At 35.7% G+C, this 19,781-nt stretch overlaps 1 protein-coding gene across 2 annotated transcripts in view; it reads left to right on the top strand.

Moving 5' to 3' along the window:
- Positions 1–19,781, top strand: part of LOC149782429 (uncharacterized) — a 178,421-nt gene that overhangs the window by 131,708 nt on the left and 26,932 nt on the right. For both annotated transcript variants that reach the window (XM_089934876.1, XM_089934875.1), the window contains exon 13: positions 3,868–3,895. In XM_089934876.1, the coding sequence (XP_089791002.1) occupies positions 3,868–3,895 (28 nt within the window). The remainder of the gene's footprint in view (positions 1–3,867; positions 3,896–19,781) is intronic.

The following is a 19,781-nucleotide window of genomic DNA, read 5'->3' on the forward strand; positions in this document are numbered from 1 at the left end:
ACACACATGCATACATGTATGCATGCATGCATACATATGCATACATACATACGTACATACATACATACATACTTGCATGCATACATACATGCATACATATATACATACATACATACATACATACATACATACATACATACATACATACATACATACATACATACATACATACATACATATACACATGCATACATACATACATACACACACATAAATAAATACATACATACATACATACATACATGCATACATACATACATACATATAAAAAATACGTACATACATACATACATACATACATACATACATACATACATACATACATACATACATACATACATACATACATACATACATACATACATACTTGATGCAGGTGGGAGAAATCACATAATGAGCATACCATTCTCAGTACTTATTGAGCAGCCTTGTCTGTTTACTAGTCCACAGGATTTCTGTCATCAGTTTTTGTATTGCAGCAATAAAACAATTGGGTACCAAGTGACACCTGTTCTGAATTTACTATGCCCAATCATAAAAACAAAGAAAAACATTTATCTGAAAATAGTGCAAGTTTACAAAACTTGATTGATTGAGTGTAATCAGTACTTTTGTAAAATCAGGAAAATAAGCACACTGATAACAGAAGCAGACATATTGCCTTTCTCCTCTCCATTTGTAGGTCCCAGCATCTGTATATCTGCTTTATATCCATCGTAGGTCAGTTGTACTAAAATTATTGGTCTTTGAGTCATGAAATTGTATACATTTTAATATAGTTTTAAGTTAGATTACCTGACCTGTTTAGATTTTCAGGCAGCTTAAGCAGTTCTTTGAATTTCTGAAAAACAATTTTACTCTTTTTGGACTTACTCCTAGTTTTGTCATGACAAAGGCCTTAGAGCAAAATGAAGCAAAACCCTCTTCAGGTAGACACATGATATTTGGTGGGCATATTTCTATTCAAGGCGTTGTAAGCCATTGGTATGGCACAGTGTGTCATCCATCATCCAGCAGACACATAATATTTGGTGGGCATATTTCTATTCAAGGCCTTGTAAGCCACTGGTATGGCACAGTGTGTCATCCATCATACAGCAGACACATGATATTTGGTGGGCTCATTTCAATTCAAGGCCATGTAAGCCACTGGTATGGCACAGTGTGTCATCTATCATCCAGCAGACACATGATATTTGGTGGTTTCATTTCTATTCAAGGCTATGTAAGCCACTGGTATGGCACAGTGTGTCATCTATCATCCAGCAGGCACATTATATTTGGTGGTTTCATTTCTATTCAAGGCTATGTAAGCCACTGGTAATTGCACAGTGTGTCATCTATCATCCAGCAGACACATGATATTATTGGGCTCATTTCTATTCTAGGCCATGTAAGCCACTGGTATGGTACAGTGTGTCATCTATCATCCAGCTTATCTCCCTGCACATCCAGGGTTGTAGAATAAACAATGCATATGCTTTCTGCATGTCTTAAGAACACCTGAGAGGAAGCTACCTGATTCCTATGTGAGTTGCATCACATGTTCTTGTAGTAGAGGATCCTGTTAGCTAAGTAGAGGAAAGGTGGTGGGTTGTGTCTCAAGTGTAGGACACAACTTTTGCCTTAACTTCAGTAAGACCAAGTATTGACTTTGACACATTGTGATAAATGAACAGTGTTGTTCATCAAGAAGTGTGAAAAAGACATAGTTTAGGTCACACTGCAAAGTTCACTATGACACTCCCCTTCAATCTAAGTGATTTGTGGAGATAACTATACGTATACGCTTGAAAATGTCAGTTCTCAGAAATACAGTGTATATCACTAAAACTGTCACACCATAATACAATGGAATTGCTGAGCAATAAAGCAAGTATTTATGACATTATCCCTTTACTTAAATGATAAGATCGAATAGCTGATGGCCTTCATGATGACATCTTAATATACATGACATTGAAATTCTTTCAAAATCAAGAACATTGCAAGATTATATAAATTAATAAATTAAGGGGAGATCATTTGCTTTGTTTTGGTGCTTAATGGCACATTAATATTTGTAGGTTATTTAGTGCCTGTTGCCTGTTGGAGCAAAGTGCCTTGCCCAGGGTTACAACATGGTAACTTACCCAGACTGGTCCAATGGTAGGGTTTGCAATCCTCAACATTTCAGCTGTGAGAACAGCACATTAACCTCTGAGCCACCATGGCTTTTAGAGATATCATTTGTCCATCTCCTTAATATTTATGACTTCTGATGGTGTCAGAGAAGAGATAAATGATTATTAATTAGCTCTACTGGTCATAGACCACAAGAATTTGTGGTATAGTCTTTTATTTGCCCATTCATTACCAAAAGTTTGCTTTCTTGTGGATCAGTAGTTCTTTCCAGGGTTTTCCCAGGTTCTTCCTCCACCATTTATTCTGGCCGCCATGTATAACGTATCTTGTGCAAAAAAATGGCATTAAACCCTACAACAGCACCAACAACAACAACAAGTTTGTTAATACTACTCCTACTAAATATCTCCGACAATTCCCATGATATTTTAAACACATTCATCCCATGTTCTAGATGGTTCTAATGAGTATGGTTTGGACATGCTATATGGCCACCACTGCGGCCATCTTGAAAATCCTATTGTTACTGTTCTCTATTCTTTCTGAAAGGATTGACATATCTACATTTGACCTTTGCTAAATAACTTCTTATGATATATTACCACTCTATGGTCTTAATATAAGTAATAGAAAAGAATGAGAAGCAACATGCTCTGTAAAGTTTTACAAATAATTTATTCCCCCAAAACACAAGTACCATGAATCTCTTTTGGGAAGTTGTGGGATCATTGTTTGTCTTTCAGTACTTTCCCTGTTAAATGTTAGTATAGCCAGATTTACCACATGGGTATCTATTTACAATTATCTGATGAGTTATTGTCTGGTAATGATATCATATTTTCAGGTTCAAGGTTTAAGGCCACTTAACTTGTGAACATTTTCACTCAAACATATTTGAAAATATTTTTGTTACCAGATTTAGCATGTTAAACTTTCTCTGAAATTTCTGAGATGCTTCCATTACTGACAGCATTGTGACTCGGTTTTTTACTTGACAGCAACATTTGCTGATATCTCCCTGTAAATGGAAGTATGTGTATTTATTTACATTCAAAGCATTTACTTATTGTTACATTGAAATGGAGATTTGTTTGGAAAACTTCCAAAATTTCAATAGTGTACCTTTTTTAATGTGCTGTCAAGATCATTATGCTACAATTAAAGATTGACAGGAGCTTTATGGTTGTTAATATTGTTAAGATTAACAGGAGCTTTATGGTTGTTAATATTGTTAAGATTGACAGGAGCTGTATGGTTGTTAATATTGTTAAGATTGACAGGAGCTATATGATTGTTAATACTGAATGCTGGAAACAAAAATTAAATGTAAGTTATTTATTTCTTTAGATTCTTTTCGATGACTTTAGTTGTAATGATAATATTTTTTACCAATGTTTGATACATGGTGACTTAGAGTTGTAACTGTCTTCAGTAGGGCAAAATTCAATGTGATACCATATATTGTCATTATATTAAAACTAATCAACATGTTCTATTATTTTATACAGATGTAGAAAGTATTCATATAACCAATCAATATTTTTTGTGAGCAGTGTGTGACACTGTTTATTGTTTTACCTTTCGTTAAGAAAAATGTTCTTTATGAAGACTGTCTTTTTGGCAGATGTGTCAGTTTAATGTTGCTTGCCAAACAGAAACTCTAAAATTAATCAGAAAAAGGTCAGACATTATATTCTGTGACAACCTTGTTTAATATTATAATGTTTGTTTTGTATCTACCAGATAAGAAAAACAAGACTAAACATCCAGGGTGAGTGATATTTCTCTACTGTGTTGAACACCATCAGCTTTTCTCATTGTTTTGCATAGTCCAGTGGCTGTACCAATAATAGTGAGGAATTCTTTGTACTCTAGTTAACTAACGTACTGGTACCATTGATATCACTGGACAACAAATTTTTACAAAAGTCATGTTACTGAAATAAAATTAGTCAATTCTTATCAATTTTTATGTGCTGAACACGAATATGACAGTCAAATTGCAAAATTGGCTCTAGTTTTTTTGTAATCTGCAAGAAATTAATGTTTACATAACGAAATGCATTCCAATAGTAAAAGGTCAACTGTAATAGCCTACCTATAAAAAATCAAGTCATTGACTACATCTTAGATTTCTTCGCCTGTCTCTTGTACAGCTGTTCGGGAGCATCTCTGAGGAGTGTCCAGCAGTAGTCAGCCAGCATTGTAGTGGACCATTTTCCCTGGTATCTTTGTTCCATTGTTGTGATATCTTGATGAAAACGTTCGCCGTGTTCATCACTAACAATACCACAGTTGCTAGGAAAGAAATCCAAATGGGAATGAAGGAAGTGAATCTTTAGAGACATATTGCAGCCAAGTTTCTTATACTTCATCAACATGTCTTCTACTAGTTCCTTATAGTTTTCTGCCCTAACATTTCCGAGGAAGTTTGTAGAAACTAGGCGAAAAGCATTCCATGCTTGTTTCGCGTCACCTTCCAGCAAGTTGTTGAACCGGTCATCTTTGAAAAGCTCTCGAATCTGAGGACCCACAAAAACTCCCTCTTTAATCTTTGCTTCGCTGAGTCGAGGGAATTTTTCATGCAGGTATCGGAATGCTGGCAAAGTCCGGTCAATGGCTTTCACGAAGTTCTTCATCAAACCTAGTTTGATGTGAAGGGGTGGTAGCAAGATTTTCTGAGCCTCAACCAGAGCTGGGTGTTGGATATTCTTCTCTCCAATGGCTACATTCTGCCTGTGAGTCCATTCCTTCCTCATGTAGTGCATTTCCCTTGCTCGGCTATCCCACTCGCATAAGAAACACATGTATTTTGTATATCCTTGCTGCAGTCCCATTAAAAGGGCAACTACCTTCAAATCACCACAGAGGTGCCAGCTGTACTTGTTATACTCAATGGAATTCAGTAGCTGCCTTAAGTTATCGTATGTCTCTTTCATGTGGACAGCATACGCTACTGGAATAGATGGAAGAATGTTTCCATTGTGCAAAAGCACAGCCTTGAGACTCAGTTTCGAAGAGTCCACAAATAGTCTCCATTCTTGTGGGTCATGAGTGATTTTTAAAGCATTCATGAGGCCCTCAATATCGGAACAGAATATCAGATTACTTTCCTTTCTGAAGAAAGGCTCTAATTGCTGGTGGCGCTTTCGATATGCAGTAATTGTGACATCTTCTTCTAGAAGATTCCATTGTTGGAGTCTTGATCCTAGCAATTCTGCCTTGTTCTTTGATAAGTCCAAATCACGAATCAGGTCATTTAGTTCTTCCTGTGTTATTCTGTGTGGGGTTGATGATGCACCACAGTGAAAATCTGGATCACTGCATGCTGATGGACCAGGAGAAGAACAGGTCGACTCACCTTTGTCTTCGTCAGATGAATCAAGAGAATATTCTGCTGGAGGTTCTGGAATAGGAAGTCCCTCACCATGTGGAACTGGTCTCAATGCAGACGGAATGTTTGGGTAGACTATTCTCGACTTCTTTCGCTTCGTTATTCCGCCGGAAAGAGGAGGAACCAAGCAGAAGTAACAGTCATTTAGGTGGTTGCTTGGCTCTCTCCACACCATTGGGACTGCAAACGGCATTGATGACCTTTTGCAATTCAACCACTGTGAAAGCTGTGTTGTACATGTAGCACAGCATATATGCGGAGCCCAAGGCTTGTCTTGGTCACCAACCTTGCCTCCGAAGTAAAGATGATATGCCTTCTTCACTTGAGAATTGATACTTTTCTTCTGGTTGGCAAATGTCACTTCCCCACAAATATAGCAAAAATTGTCCGCGGTATTAACACACTTTCGAGGCATTACTGTTCTTTATTGTACGTAAATGGATAAAATAATAAGTTTTATGTAACAGTAGCTTGAACTGTCTCGCACAACGTCTAAAATATTTTAAATGCTGAACCTATCTGATTGGGCTTTATATAGTACACTGCTTACGTCAGCTTCAGCAGCCGCCTGGCATTAGTATAATAGGCCTACACATGTATAGTACACTGCTGACGTCAACTTACTTCAGCAGCCGCATGGCATTAGTATTGCATTGCATCAGAAAATGATGCAATCAACTGTGGATGATGTGAGCATGATGGTATTATGCAATGTTACATCATTATTCCGGATGTTGCTGCAGTCCTACTGGAGAAATTTACACAGTGAAACATAGAAAATGAGGTATATGAATATCTTCAAAACGAGAGCCAATACAAATTTTTCACGGTTATATTCGTGTTCGGCACACCAAAATACTACAGATTAGGGCCTTTTCAAGTCAGTAATGATTTCACTGTTGACCAGTGTATCATATTTTACCAGCTGTTCTTTATTTTCCTTTTTCATGACACCAAAGCAAAATTTTGAAATAATTTACAAACAAAAGTAGTAATTTTGACGACAACATCATATATCATTGACTTTACCGATAAACACTTGCAATCCCAGGAAACGTACTGGTCTAAGATTGATATATCAGAAGCTTTGAGAATCATGAATGAATCTAAGCCCATAGATTCAAGATTTATGTATGCTAGGATTTGCAAAGCATAGTGATTTTGGTCGCAATAGTTGAATGTTCGCAGCATTGCAGAAAAAAAAAACTATTAGCAGCAGAGGGGGTGAACAGACCTTTGCCTGAAAAGCGTCGAAACGTCGAAAATAAACCTTCCTACGAACGATCGAAAAATAAAAAGTGTCGACAGATTTTAAAAAAGCGTCGACACTTTACTGAGAAAAATCTCTGGAATTTTTCTAATTAATATTACTCCATTGTCGTTGGTGATTTTTTCTAGTTTATTATACATGCTGTTTACGCAATTACGCCTTCACTGAGGTCATCACCCCCTCTGCTGCTATTAATTTATATAAATTTACCACCATACCAAGTTTGATGAATATTTCTCAACACGTTCTCGCTGTCGTTTCTCCTCATCTGTTTCATCTTTATTTGTTTCATCTTTATTTGTTTTATGTTTCAAGTAATATTCAAGTTCTGATGGTGGTTTTTCTATTTTTGGATTTATGTTCTTTCTTTTTCTGTAATATATCATTAAACTTCTGTATCGATCTCCACCGCAATTTTTGCAAATCTGATATAATCCTCTAACGCCGTTGTTACATCCAACACATCTTCGTGGACCAGCATGAGGATTTTTCTTTATAAGATAATTATGTTTTTTGCAATATTCTCCACGACATTTTTTAACACATTTATTAGTGGTTCCTTGACGCAGCCACGCACAATTGTTCATTATATTAATGATATCTTTTTAATTCAGTTTAATTTTATCATCACCCCTTCTGCTGCTATATTAATTAAATCATTATGTTATAATAAAATGGTACATCCGGAATCTCATACTGCAAGAATAGCTCGAGAACGATTAGAAGCAATCAAAAAATTTCTTCCTGTTAGAGATTCATTTAGAAAAAAATCTACAAGCGCAGCAAGAAGCACAAATTGAGTACGAAGAAGACACTAAAAAACTGTTTAAGCCCGTTACTGCAGCTACTGAGAAAGTTACAACAGTCATCAAGGAAGATCTTCTTCCGATATCAAAACAAACACCAGAACAAACCGAAAAAATAGCAGCGAGAACTAAAAAAACAAAGAAGATTTTACGAGATCTTCCACCTGACATAGCCAGGGAAATAGCTGCAGCTCAACCTCCACCTGTCGGTGAAGAAATACTTGAAGGTATTGGAAAACTTCGTACTGAAGTCGCCGACGTGAGAAAAAAACATGCATCTGAATCCAAACCAGCAGGAGAAAACTTAGAATTGATTGCAAGATTTAAGGAAGGAATTGTTGAAGATATTAGAAATACTGAAAAAGAAAAATTACCTGAAATGATATTATCTGGTATATTTAATAAACCTGGTATTTTAAAAACTGGTCATGAAAAGTAAATGATGATAATTTTATTAAATGGATATATCGCGTATATTACAACAAAAAACAAGCTAGAGGTCCAGAATACGAAAGTCTTCATGAAGAAGTAAAAAGACTTTATAAAGAGAGAATGAAACAACTAAAACAGGAACAACTCTCTCAGTATCAACTTCATCCACCTCTGCAACGGATGGAACAACAACAATCTTCTTCGCCGCAGCAAAAACCTTCACCCATGCAGCGATTATACGCCCGACGAAGTACTATATTGAGTGAACCAATTGAGGAGTTTAAAAAAGAAAGAGAACAGATGTTGGCAGAAAAGGATGACGATGATCCTCCTGGCGCTGTAGGAAGTGGTTTTCTGACTGCATCAGGAGAAAATAGTTTTGTTTGTCCTGATAATATCCTCAATGACGTGTCACGGTTAGAAGTTCTTATAGGGGGGAAACGTGCAGGAAATAATTCACCAGAAATAACCAATGAAGCAGCTGATATTTGTCGGCAATTATTTCAAGGTGGTATCATGGATATTGGCGTTTACCGAGAGCTTATTGACAAGCTCGTTGATGATTAGTCACCGCGATTAGATAAATGGTAAATAAAAAAAGATGATCATACACAATAATCATCGTAAATCCGTATCGGTCAGAGCGGTAAACTCACGATTACCAATCTATAGGGTTATTTACGGAGATGGACTTGGTGATGTTATTCAGGGATTATTTACAAGGTTAGCCCCAAAAGCAGCGCCTATTGCAAAACAATTATCGATGAAAGCTATTGATATTGTTCGTGAAAAAGCTCCTGGTGCAATTATCAATGTTGCTGGGAAGGCGTTCTAGGCGATCAAAGATAGACTAGCACGATTAATAAGACGAAAACAACAACCACCGGTAAAACTGGCAAGTACTGAAATTATGCCCGCAGACGTGAGTAAAATAATAAATCAAGCTGCAAATCAAAAACTAGCAGCGTTAGCAGATCGGGGACTCGGTGAATCGGGAAATAATATTTCAAGTTTAATATCAGGAAGTGGAACTTCCCGAGGTGGAACTTTACGAACGCGGTAATCAACGTGTTAGACGAAAATAATTATAATAAAATGTTCAAGCGCGTATCCGACACAGCATTTGACATGGAAGCACCTGTCCTTAAAAATGAATCGGTACGTGATTATCAGTTTTATTCTTATGACGCACGAACACCAGGTCAACGTGGAAGAATTGAACTACAAGTTCATGACACAAGTAGATATTTTCTCCCCGCTGAGGCTTTTATTGAGGTAGAAGGTACAATCATAAAAACGGATAATACTAATTACTTAGATCAAGTAAAAGTTGGTTTCGTCAACAACGGGATCATGGCATTATTTGATAGCGCCACGTATATGATTGATGGAAAAAATATTGAATCGATTGAGAAGGATGTAGACGTTGCTACAACAATAATATGGCTGGCAAGATATTCTGATGATTATACAAGATCAGCAGGTCCCACAATGATGTTTGTGAAAGATAATTCTAATAACCCTGAAAGCGATCCGTATAATATAAGACGACCAAGAAACGAAACCAATACCGCTGATGCTCCTGTGTGGCCAGTGGTTCATGGTTCTAATGAAAATTTCAACTTGGGATTTGCAGCGCGTAGAAATATGTTGCTAGGAGACAATATAATATTTTCATGTACAATTCCACTATCGCATATTTTTGGATTTTGCAGGAATGTTAAAAAGGTTATTTTTGGAGCTAGACACACGGTTGTTCTTGTAAGAAAGGGTGATGATAACGATGCTCTGTGGAGACCTGTTGTTGATGCTGGTAAAGTAATATTGTCGAAACTTTCACTGTGGATGCCGGTAATGACTCCAACGATCGCAGAAGAACAGAAATTAATTTCTTTCATGGACACAGGTGGTAAATCCTTGTTGTCGTGGTTGACAACAAACATAGATAGTATGCAAACTAACGTTAACGGTCAGTTTACATGGCATATAGCATCACAACAAGGTGTTTCTGCACCACGACATATTTTTATTGCGTTTCAAAATTATGATCGTTTAGGTAATCAAGTTCACTCTCACATGATATTTGATAAACTAGGTCTTACAAATATTTCCTTGCGGATAAACGGACAACAAGAACCAACAGAGAATATACAACTAAATTATGAACAAAATCGTATAGGACGTGCATATCATCGTTTGATGTCATTCATGGGACATGATCAAAATGTAGATACTGGGCTGCAAATATCACAACATGATTTCAGGACGTTGTATCCGATTTATTATTTTTCACTGGAGCATCTTGATCTATCAAAACAATCTGTCGTTGATATACATCTTAAAGCAACATTAAATACAGGTGGTGTTGATTACAGAGCAATCGCGGTTATACTTAGCGATAAAGCCATGTTACTTGAAGGTGGTAGTGGTCGAATGAGGGTCGTTGATACACCAGTGGAAAATCTTTAATTATTATTTGGAGCGTGGTAAGTATTTATCATAAAATGTCATATCATCACGTTAGTGTCAGTCTGACTCCTGGTCAGATTAAAAACCTTCAATCAAATTCAGCAAAAAACTGTGGAATGAAAATATCACTAAAGCGAGATCAGGTTACGGGTGGTCAAAATAAACTATCATTATCAGAACGCCAGCTTAAACATTTCAATGGCGCTAAACAATCAAAAACAGGCGTCAAACTCAATCTCTCTGCCGGTGCGATTAAGGACTCAGTTAAAACCGGTGGTATTTTTCCACTTCTCGCGGCTATACCAGCATTAATAGCTGCTGCCGCGCCAGCCGTAGCAAAAGCAGCCGCGTTAGGTGCTGTTGGAACAGCTGCTGGAATGGCTCTAAAGAAAGCAACAGGGCAAGTATACAAAAAAAGGGACGCGGCTTAAGATTGCCAGGATCTCGTTCGGGAAAGGGTCTAAGGCTTCCACGTTAGACGCTCCTGCATCAAATTTTGATTTACTTGATGCTGCTAAACGATTAAAAATAAAAAACTTTAGAGGTGTTTTCATGCGAGATCAATTACCAAAACAACCAAACAAACTCGAAACAGGTATTATTAATCTCGATGAACGTTCTGGACCTGGTACTCATTGGGTATCATACGCGGTTGATCCACGTGGAATCGTTTATTTTGATTCGTACGGGTTAGCTCCACCAGTTGAATTTATCAAGTATGTTGCACCACTCCACGCAACAACCAGAGTTTGGTATTCAACGTTACCCACACAAACAATGACAGATCCGCCAATATGCGGCCGTGAAGTAATTAATGTACTTAACGATATATCAAAATCATCCAAACCACCACATAAAGTCGTGCATGATTATACAAGCAACCGATTCGTTGCGCGTAAAGCGTTTTAAACAACAGGTCTTATTATAATGGTTGATATTTATGGAAGATCTTCTTCACGCGTTAAGAGAAAATCCGGCGATGTTGATTTGTCAAAGTACGCGACTAAGGATGACCTCGCTGACGTTATGAACCTGGCTGGAGTTGACCCAGATGAGGTTGTTATTTTTCAAGATCGACATGGTAAACTAAAAACAAGCAATATCAAATGGAATGATATAATTCGACGAGTACTTGGTGCAGTTACGGATAATATTCCTGTGTTTACTGACAGCGGCAGAATTAGGGATTCAAGTATGTCACTTAAAACCATCAGAGATGAAATTGCAAAAAGTGTTGCTGATCGCGTAAAAAATACCGGTGACCCAATGACATGTGAACTTAGCATGAACGGAAATAAAATAGTAGTTTTAAGAGATCAAACATCCGACGAAGACGCAGCAACAAAAAAATACGTCGACACCGTAGACGGTAAATTATCCACGTTACGGGCCGAGAAATTTTCAAAAAACCGATGATGCCATAGATAAATTCTTCGGCACTCCGCACGCCATTGACATGAAACTCGTTGATATCAAAACTAACCTAGACACGATTAAACAAACACAGCAAGACATCGTAGCGGGGATTCCTGAGATCGTCAATAAAACCAGTCTGATTAAAATCTCAGCCGGAATAACTCCCGGACATATCACAAACATCGTAGGCACGGTATCATCGGGATTTGCAACATGGTCGCAGCAAAATAATACTATCAAATATACCGCAACAGTCACTGGCGTGTACAGGCTGTCTGTGTTTAGTGCTGCGCGATTTGAGATCTTCACAACGTATCCATGGCGTCATTCCACCGACAGGTTTTCCGGGGTTGTATCTGTTATATTAAATAGCGGAACCGAAGAAATATTTATTCTGGAAGCAGCTGATAAGAAATTAACCGCAACATCTTACTGGTGGTGTTTGGAATTTGTAGCTGAAACACCTCAATTGGTTACTGCATAAAAATATATGGACGGTGCACAATACAGGTACAATCAAGCGCGTGAATGGCAGGCGGCGCTAAAAGATCAAGTCGAACAATATACAGAAAAAGTAAAAAAATATCGACGACGATTAGTTATCGTCGACGTGATTGTTTATTCAGTATCCGCTGTTGTTGCTGGAGCTGGAATAATATTATCCACGGTAACAATGATGGCACCAGTAGCTGTGACTATTTCTGTTTGTGCAGCAACAACGATTGCAGGTGTACTTAATATCATTGCAAAAAAAATATGTACTTGCACGAACGAAAAATTATCCTATTACATAATAAAATTACACACAGCGACGGTAGCATACTCGAAATTATCCTCGTTGTTATCAGCAAGTCTCAGTGATGGAATTATATCTGATTTCGAGTTTTCAATGATAACTAAAATATACGACGAAGGTATCGGTATTAAAGATACAAGTATTAATAATGACGGAATTACTCCAGCAGATCGTGACTAACACAACCCCGCACAAGACAACGATGATCTCGGTAAGCTCGATTAATCCTGAATTTAATATCAATTTTCCAACTGCAATTCACGCTAATGAAATTGCACTAGCGCAACTACGGGTATATTACAGCTGGCCAAATATCAAATCAAAATCATTTAATGGTACACCAGCAAATAATTCGCTCGTATTTGCTAATAAAAACAAACCCGATGGAACACCTGACTGGGTTGTTGTTGGAATACCCACTGGTAGTTATGAGATCGAGGAGATTAATGATGAATTTCAACGTAGAATAAAATCAAAAACAGGAAAGGAAGCAAAAATATCGATTAATATTCATGAGCCGACGCTGTCCTCGACGGTAGAGATATATTCTCCTGATTATGCCGTTGATATTCATCAATCTTCAATCAGATCCGTACTAGGTTGGCCTAATGTTTCCCCGGTACATGAAGGACCACCAGAACCAAAATTAATTGAATTTCTTACTGACGAAGCCAGTTTTATAACAACTCCAGAATACCGAGATTCGTATCCATGGACTACTAGGGATACTTATTACACTTTGAGAGATGGTAAAAGATATCCTTTACCACCGTTTTCTTTCTATGATGTTACAGAAACTTCAGTTGTTATCGTTTATGAAGGATATCTCAGATTATATGCTAACGAAATTAGAACTGAATACACAACTACATTAACGACACTAGCACAGTTGTTTAAAAACTATATCCTGGAGTATCCTAATGACGATCTAAAACATCAGATCATTGTAACGATACAACATTTAAATCAAATTGTATTAGATCTTAAATATTTTAATCGGACCATTATTGAGATAGTAAATGCTCATGATTTTTTAGATACAGGAGAAAAAAATAGTATCAAACAAGCATACATTGATCATTATAAAATAACTGAAGCAGAATTATTAAAAGTTACACTACCAGTATTTGAAACCGGCGAATTGATAAGATCACTCAAGGATCTTATCACGAAAAGTTTTTCTGAAATACTCGATGCGTGGAGAAAACTAGCCCCACCAGCAACTGTTCTTAGATATAATAATGATCCACTCGGCGGTGGAAGACACGTATCTCCGGGAATCGTTAATATAACATCGACAATCGTGGTTAATCTAGTTTGTGACGTAATAGAAGGCAGTTATCAAATAGATCTTGGAAAATCAAATCAAGCTCAACAAGGATATATTTTATATACATTTACACCACAAGTTCCCCCTGGGGATTTGATCGTGCAAGTACCAACCAATCCTGTTTATTTACGCACGCATAATCAGTATTTGTCACGAATAAATTTCAAACTCACAGACCACCTTAATCGCTTAATTGACCTACGTGGAGAAGAGCTTGTGATAAATTTATATGTAAAGTCTTAGATCTTTGATCAAGAATCTTCGATTCTAAATTAATCCAATAAATATTATATAATGTACCAGCACGTGAAGGTTTTTATACATGACAAAGAAGCACTTGAAAACGCCATCAGAACATGGTTTTCACAAAACACAGAACAATTTAACGTTAATTTAGTTATTGGTGAATACGGAAGCGAGGGTTTCTTATTAACACAAGAACAGTTAGATGAACTCCGTCGAGAACATATTATCGAGATCATTTGTGACAGAGATCAGATTCTAAATTATGCACACTCCTGTATTAAAGTCGATCAACTTAAAAAAATAATAAATAAATAAAAATATTGGTGCAAAATATATCTGATGAGGTAATTGTGTTGAAAAATTCATATTTTTTGAATATTTTATTTTTTTTTCTGAAAATTTGATCATTTCACATAAATCTGAGTCATCAACTAACACATCAAATTCAGAATAAATAATAATAATTCAGAAATAAATATAATAATTCAGAAAAAATAATAAATCTGAGTACCAACTAACCCATCAGAATTATAAATTTGATCATTTCACATAAATCTGAGTACCAACTAACCCATCAAAATTACAAATTTGATCATTTCACATAAATCTGAGTACCAACTAACCCATCAAAATTACAAATTTGATCATTTCACATAAGTCTGAGTACCAACTAACCCATCAAAATTACAAATTTGATCATTTCACACAAGTCTGAGTACCAACTAACCCATCAAAATTATGAAATTTATTGGTTTGCATGATTCTGAGTACCAAGCAGCCCATCAAAATTATGAAATAAATGATAATTCAGAATAAATAATAATAATTCAGAATAAATAATAATAATTCAGAATAAATAATAATAATTCAGAATAAATATAATAATTCTGAATAAATAATAATAATTCAGAATAAATAATAATAATTCAGAATAAATATAATAATTCAGAAATAAATATAATAATTCAGAATAAATAATAAATCTAAGTACCAACTAACCCATCAGAATTATAAATTTGATTGATTTGCATAAATCTAAGTACCAACTAACCCATCAGAATTATAAATTTGATTGATTTGCATAAATCTGAGTACCAACTAACCCATCAGAGTTATAAATTTGATTGACTTGCATAAATCTGAGTACCAACTAACCCATCAAAATTGCAAAATTGATTGATTTGCATAAATCTGAGTACCAACTAACCCATCAAATTCAGAAATAAATAATAATTCAGAAATAAATATAATAATTCAGAAAAAATAATAATAATTCATAAATAAATATAATAATTCAGAAAAAATAATAATAATTCAGAATAAATAAGAATAATTCAGAATAAATAATAATAATTCAGAATAAATAACAAATCTAAGTACCAACTAACCCATCAAAATTGCAAATTTGATTGATTTGCATAAATCTGAGTACCAACCAACCCATCAAAATTGTAAAATCGATCATTTTACATAAATCTAAGTACCAACTAACCCATCAAAATTGCAAAATTGATTGATTTGCATAAATCTGAGTACCAACTAACCCATCAAAATTGTAAAATCGATCATTTTGCATAAATCTAAGTATCAACTAACCCATCAAAATTGCAAAATAAATAATAATTCAGAATAAATAATAATTCAGAATAAATATAATCTCAGAATAAATATAATCTCAGAATAAATAATAATTCAGAATAAATATATTTTCAGAATAAATAATAATTCAGAATAAATATGATCTACACGTGGTCAGGCCAGTCATTTTCATTTTCACTTTGGATCGTTTCACCAACTAGGTTACTCGCTAACATAAGTTTTCTCAATAGTCTTATGCGAGTACTAATTGTTTTCTTTTCCTCGTACTCGTGGGATAACAACGATCTAATTTTTTCTACTGCGGCAGAGAGAGGAATGAATTCCTTCACCTGATTATCTTCTACGGTAGCTAGCGACTGAAACATTGCCGCCTGAATCCGTTTCATGAGCTTGTATTCAGATGATAGTGTGTGTAGTCCTTGGTTTTTACGTTCTTGTAAAATCTCAAAATCAGAAACTATTTTTTCAGGATTTAGTTCATTAGATATATTAACTCCGTTTTCCTCTAGTATTTTGATAGCAACAATTACATCATTGATATTTTCATGGTTCATTATTTAGTATATAAATCTTTAAAATAAAAAAAAATTATCCCTAGGACCCCTATCGAGTCTTTAGCGAGTTCGTCGGGATGTTTCAAGGACAACAATGAATGAAGAGCTCCTATCGAGTGTATTAGCGAGCTCAGATTATGAATGAAGTGCCCCTATCGAGTGTATTAGCGAGCTCCGATTATGCATTGGACGGCACAAACATATAACTTAATTAAGGAAATGAATATATACAATGATATATATAATGATGATATATACAATGAATGAAGGATTGTACAAACATATACGCTCAGCAAAATCACACACACAATAATTATTCCAGTGGGTGATACGAAAATATGTATCAACCACCAGTCAATATGATGGTTGAATTTTGCTGAGCGGGGGGGTTTTGCGGTTCCCCCATTATTATAAAAATCGCAATTATGCGCACCACCGACAAATTGTCAGCCATGGGGATTCGATCCTAGACCGCGAGCATCACAGTCCAATACCATACTGATTGAGCTATCGAACCTTGTTACGAACATATGTTTCGGAAGTTAATATATAGCTAAGGAACCAGTACAATTCTGAGTTCAAGAAATACGTTTTCACCAAACAAGTTAATTTGTAAAAGCTGGATTATTTACTATACCACGCCATCTAACTGTTAGATGTTTTCATCGTTCCTGTGACTATACGAGATTTTCAGTCCTCTCTGTAACTGTTCAATGGAGAAATATATTTACGAGATTTCCCACTCGTAAATCCGTGTCATAGTCAAGGGAGTATTCAGTTGCTAATATTACTCGAACCACACATACGCATAAATACACACGTACACAATCTCGCATTATATTTCTGCACTGAACAAGGAAAATGCAACTGATTTTTAATTCCAAATACTATATGCACGTATTTCTGTAATCGAGTAAATGCACGCAGGATCCCTGTGCTGTACTGTAGATCTAAAATTAACCCCACGATCTATACAGACTAGACGCTGGATTCTGCACTCAGTAAGCTGGAATATACATTCGGTTTTCTGTAGTTTAGATGTAATGTTGCTGTCTATGTGTTGTGTTGTTCTAAATGTTTCACGAATAGAACAGAAAAATACACGAACTGTATATTTTTGTAAGTTAGAAACCGTAAATAATTATGACCATATACCGAGGATCATAAAATTACCTCCCTTTCATGAGTCAAAAAATAAGTAGTGTATGGGGGAAATACTATGACATAAATTTAAAAAATTAATTCGAGGTGGTGATGATAGTTAACAATACTGAAAGGTGATTTTCTGTTTATATTTTTTCGAGAAAGCAGATCTGGTTATATTTTCTGCTACTTTTTGTACTGAAGACGGATTAATATCAAAGTATTTCGCAGCAGAACACATCGAACGAAATATAATTTCTTCGCCAGTTTCTCTGTTCGCAGAATTTACCACCCTTCTAGAAACTGTCTTGCATCTTCCAGTATTACCACGTGCACAGTTTTCGCTATATGTAATAACCTGAAGATTGGATAAATTATTGTTTTGAGTATCCCCGTCAGTATGATCGATCACAAGACCGTTTTTGATTACTCCAAAGAAACATTCGTAGATGAAACGATGACAATGATAATGTTTTCTCTTCCCAACAGTAAACATTAGATAACCAGCATTAGTAATATAACCAACCGGCTTTTTTAACTTACAGTGTCTAATGACACCGTTAATATTTGATTCATAGTTTGTTATAACAGGATGTGGGACAAATTTATTTTGCTCCATTATAATAATATTATTTGTTTAAATCATTGTTTGTCTGAAATCTTGATATATAATCCTCCACGGATTTTATAGCATTTTCACTATTATTATTTTTTTTTTGTCATAATATCTTTTAAGCTCTCTGTATCGTTTACCACCACACTTTCCACATAATTCTGTTTTTCCTCGCACTCCAGCACCACATCGCAGACATGGTATTGGTCCTAAGCTTCCACGGTTAACGCACTGCATGTGTTGTCCGCAAAATTCCTTTTTGCAAGATTTATTACAACGAGTTAGTGAACCCACCATGAGCCATTTGCATTGAGACATTGTATACATATATTCTTTATTTAAATATTTGTTTGAAATATATGAACGAATTCGATAGATTATCCCGAATAAAACCCTTAAGTGGAAATAGATTTAATCTTGACAGAATATCTCTTGGCCTACCGATGAAATATTTGGTTGATCTGAGAAACAGAGGTTTGATTAATAAAATTCACGACGCCAAGAAAGAATTTCACACAGATGGTGCATCTCATGTCTGGTCAACGTTCAAGATTATACGCAACAAAAATATCATTAACGCTATGATGAACGACAAACGAGCAGCAATTATCATTAACTATCTTGATAATCGCAAGTATCTTTTCAGAATAAAATTCGTCGTGTTGACAGAAACAGATGATTGGATTATCCGTGACAAATATGATCCTGTCCACGGTAATAAAAAAACTGTCGTACTAAGTAGAAATTTCAAACCAGGTCTATTGACTGGCATTGACAAACCGTATTATGAACGAGCATATCCTGTGACCGCGGTTATTTATGGAATCTATGCGATAAATGAAAAACCCAGCGTTGATAAACTATCACCGATGAAACTTTCAAAAATAAATTGTGTGGCTGAACGAGTAACAGAACATTTTACAAACGCGGCCCGTGGAAACGGTCTAACGGATAAAAGACGTAAAATAATAAACACGTGGGGAGATATGGTTAAAGATACCGGTGCGTCTATCAAAGATGTAGCTGGGTTAGGAAAAATATTAAAATTTCCAATAACCGTAGCGACGATAACAGGGGAGATTTTGTATGAATCAAAATATAAATCAAAAGGAGCCTCAATTACAATTATTGATAATAACGCACACGCGTGGACTAACGCAGTAACAGTGTTTCCACGAAATCGAACTGTTAAATGTTATCCCCCAGATAATTCTGGGGGAGGTATGTTTGATTTTATTAACGAAATAAGTCAAAACGATCCTGTGTCAGTATGGTTATTTCAGAGTTCTAACGACGAATCAGATATGAAATTTGATCAGTTTGTGAGACCAAATGGCGTTATTTATCGAACAAATCCTCTTCACGAAAAAATGAAAAATCTTGCACTGCAATATACTGATGACGCTGACGAATTATTGAGCAGCTACTTTACTGTTCCGTCAGTTGCGGCTCATTTTGCTAGAAAGAAAAATTCGTGGAAACCAACTCGGTTTGATTTTCTCAATGACATAATATCTAGTTGTGTCGAATATGGACACGGCGGATTGTGGAATACTAAATACGATCACAGAGATGTTATTTCAGTTGAT

This window comes from Sinohyriopsis cumingii, chromosome 15, assembly GCF_028554795.1.
Source record: "Sinohyriopsis cumingii isolate HCF-2022 chromosome 15, ASM2855479v2, whole genome shotgun sequence".
Lineage (NCBI taxonomy): Eukaryota > Metazoa > Mollusca > Bivalvia > Unionida > Unionidae > Sinohyriopsis > Sinohyriopsis cumingii.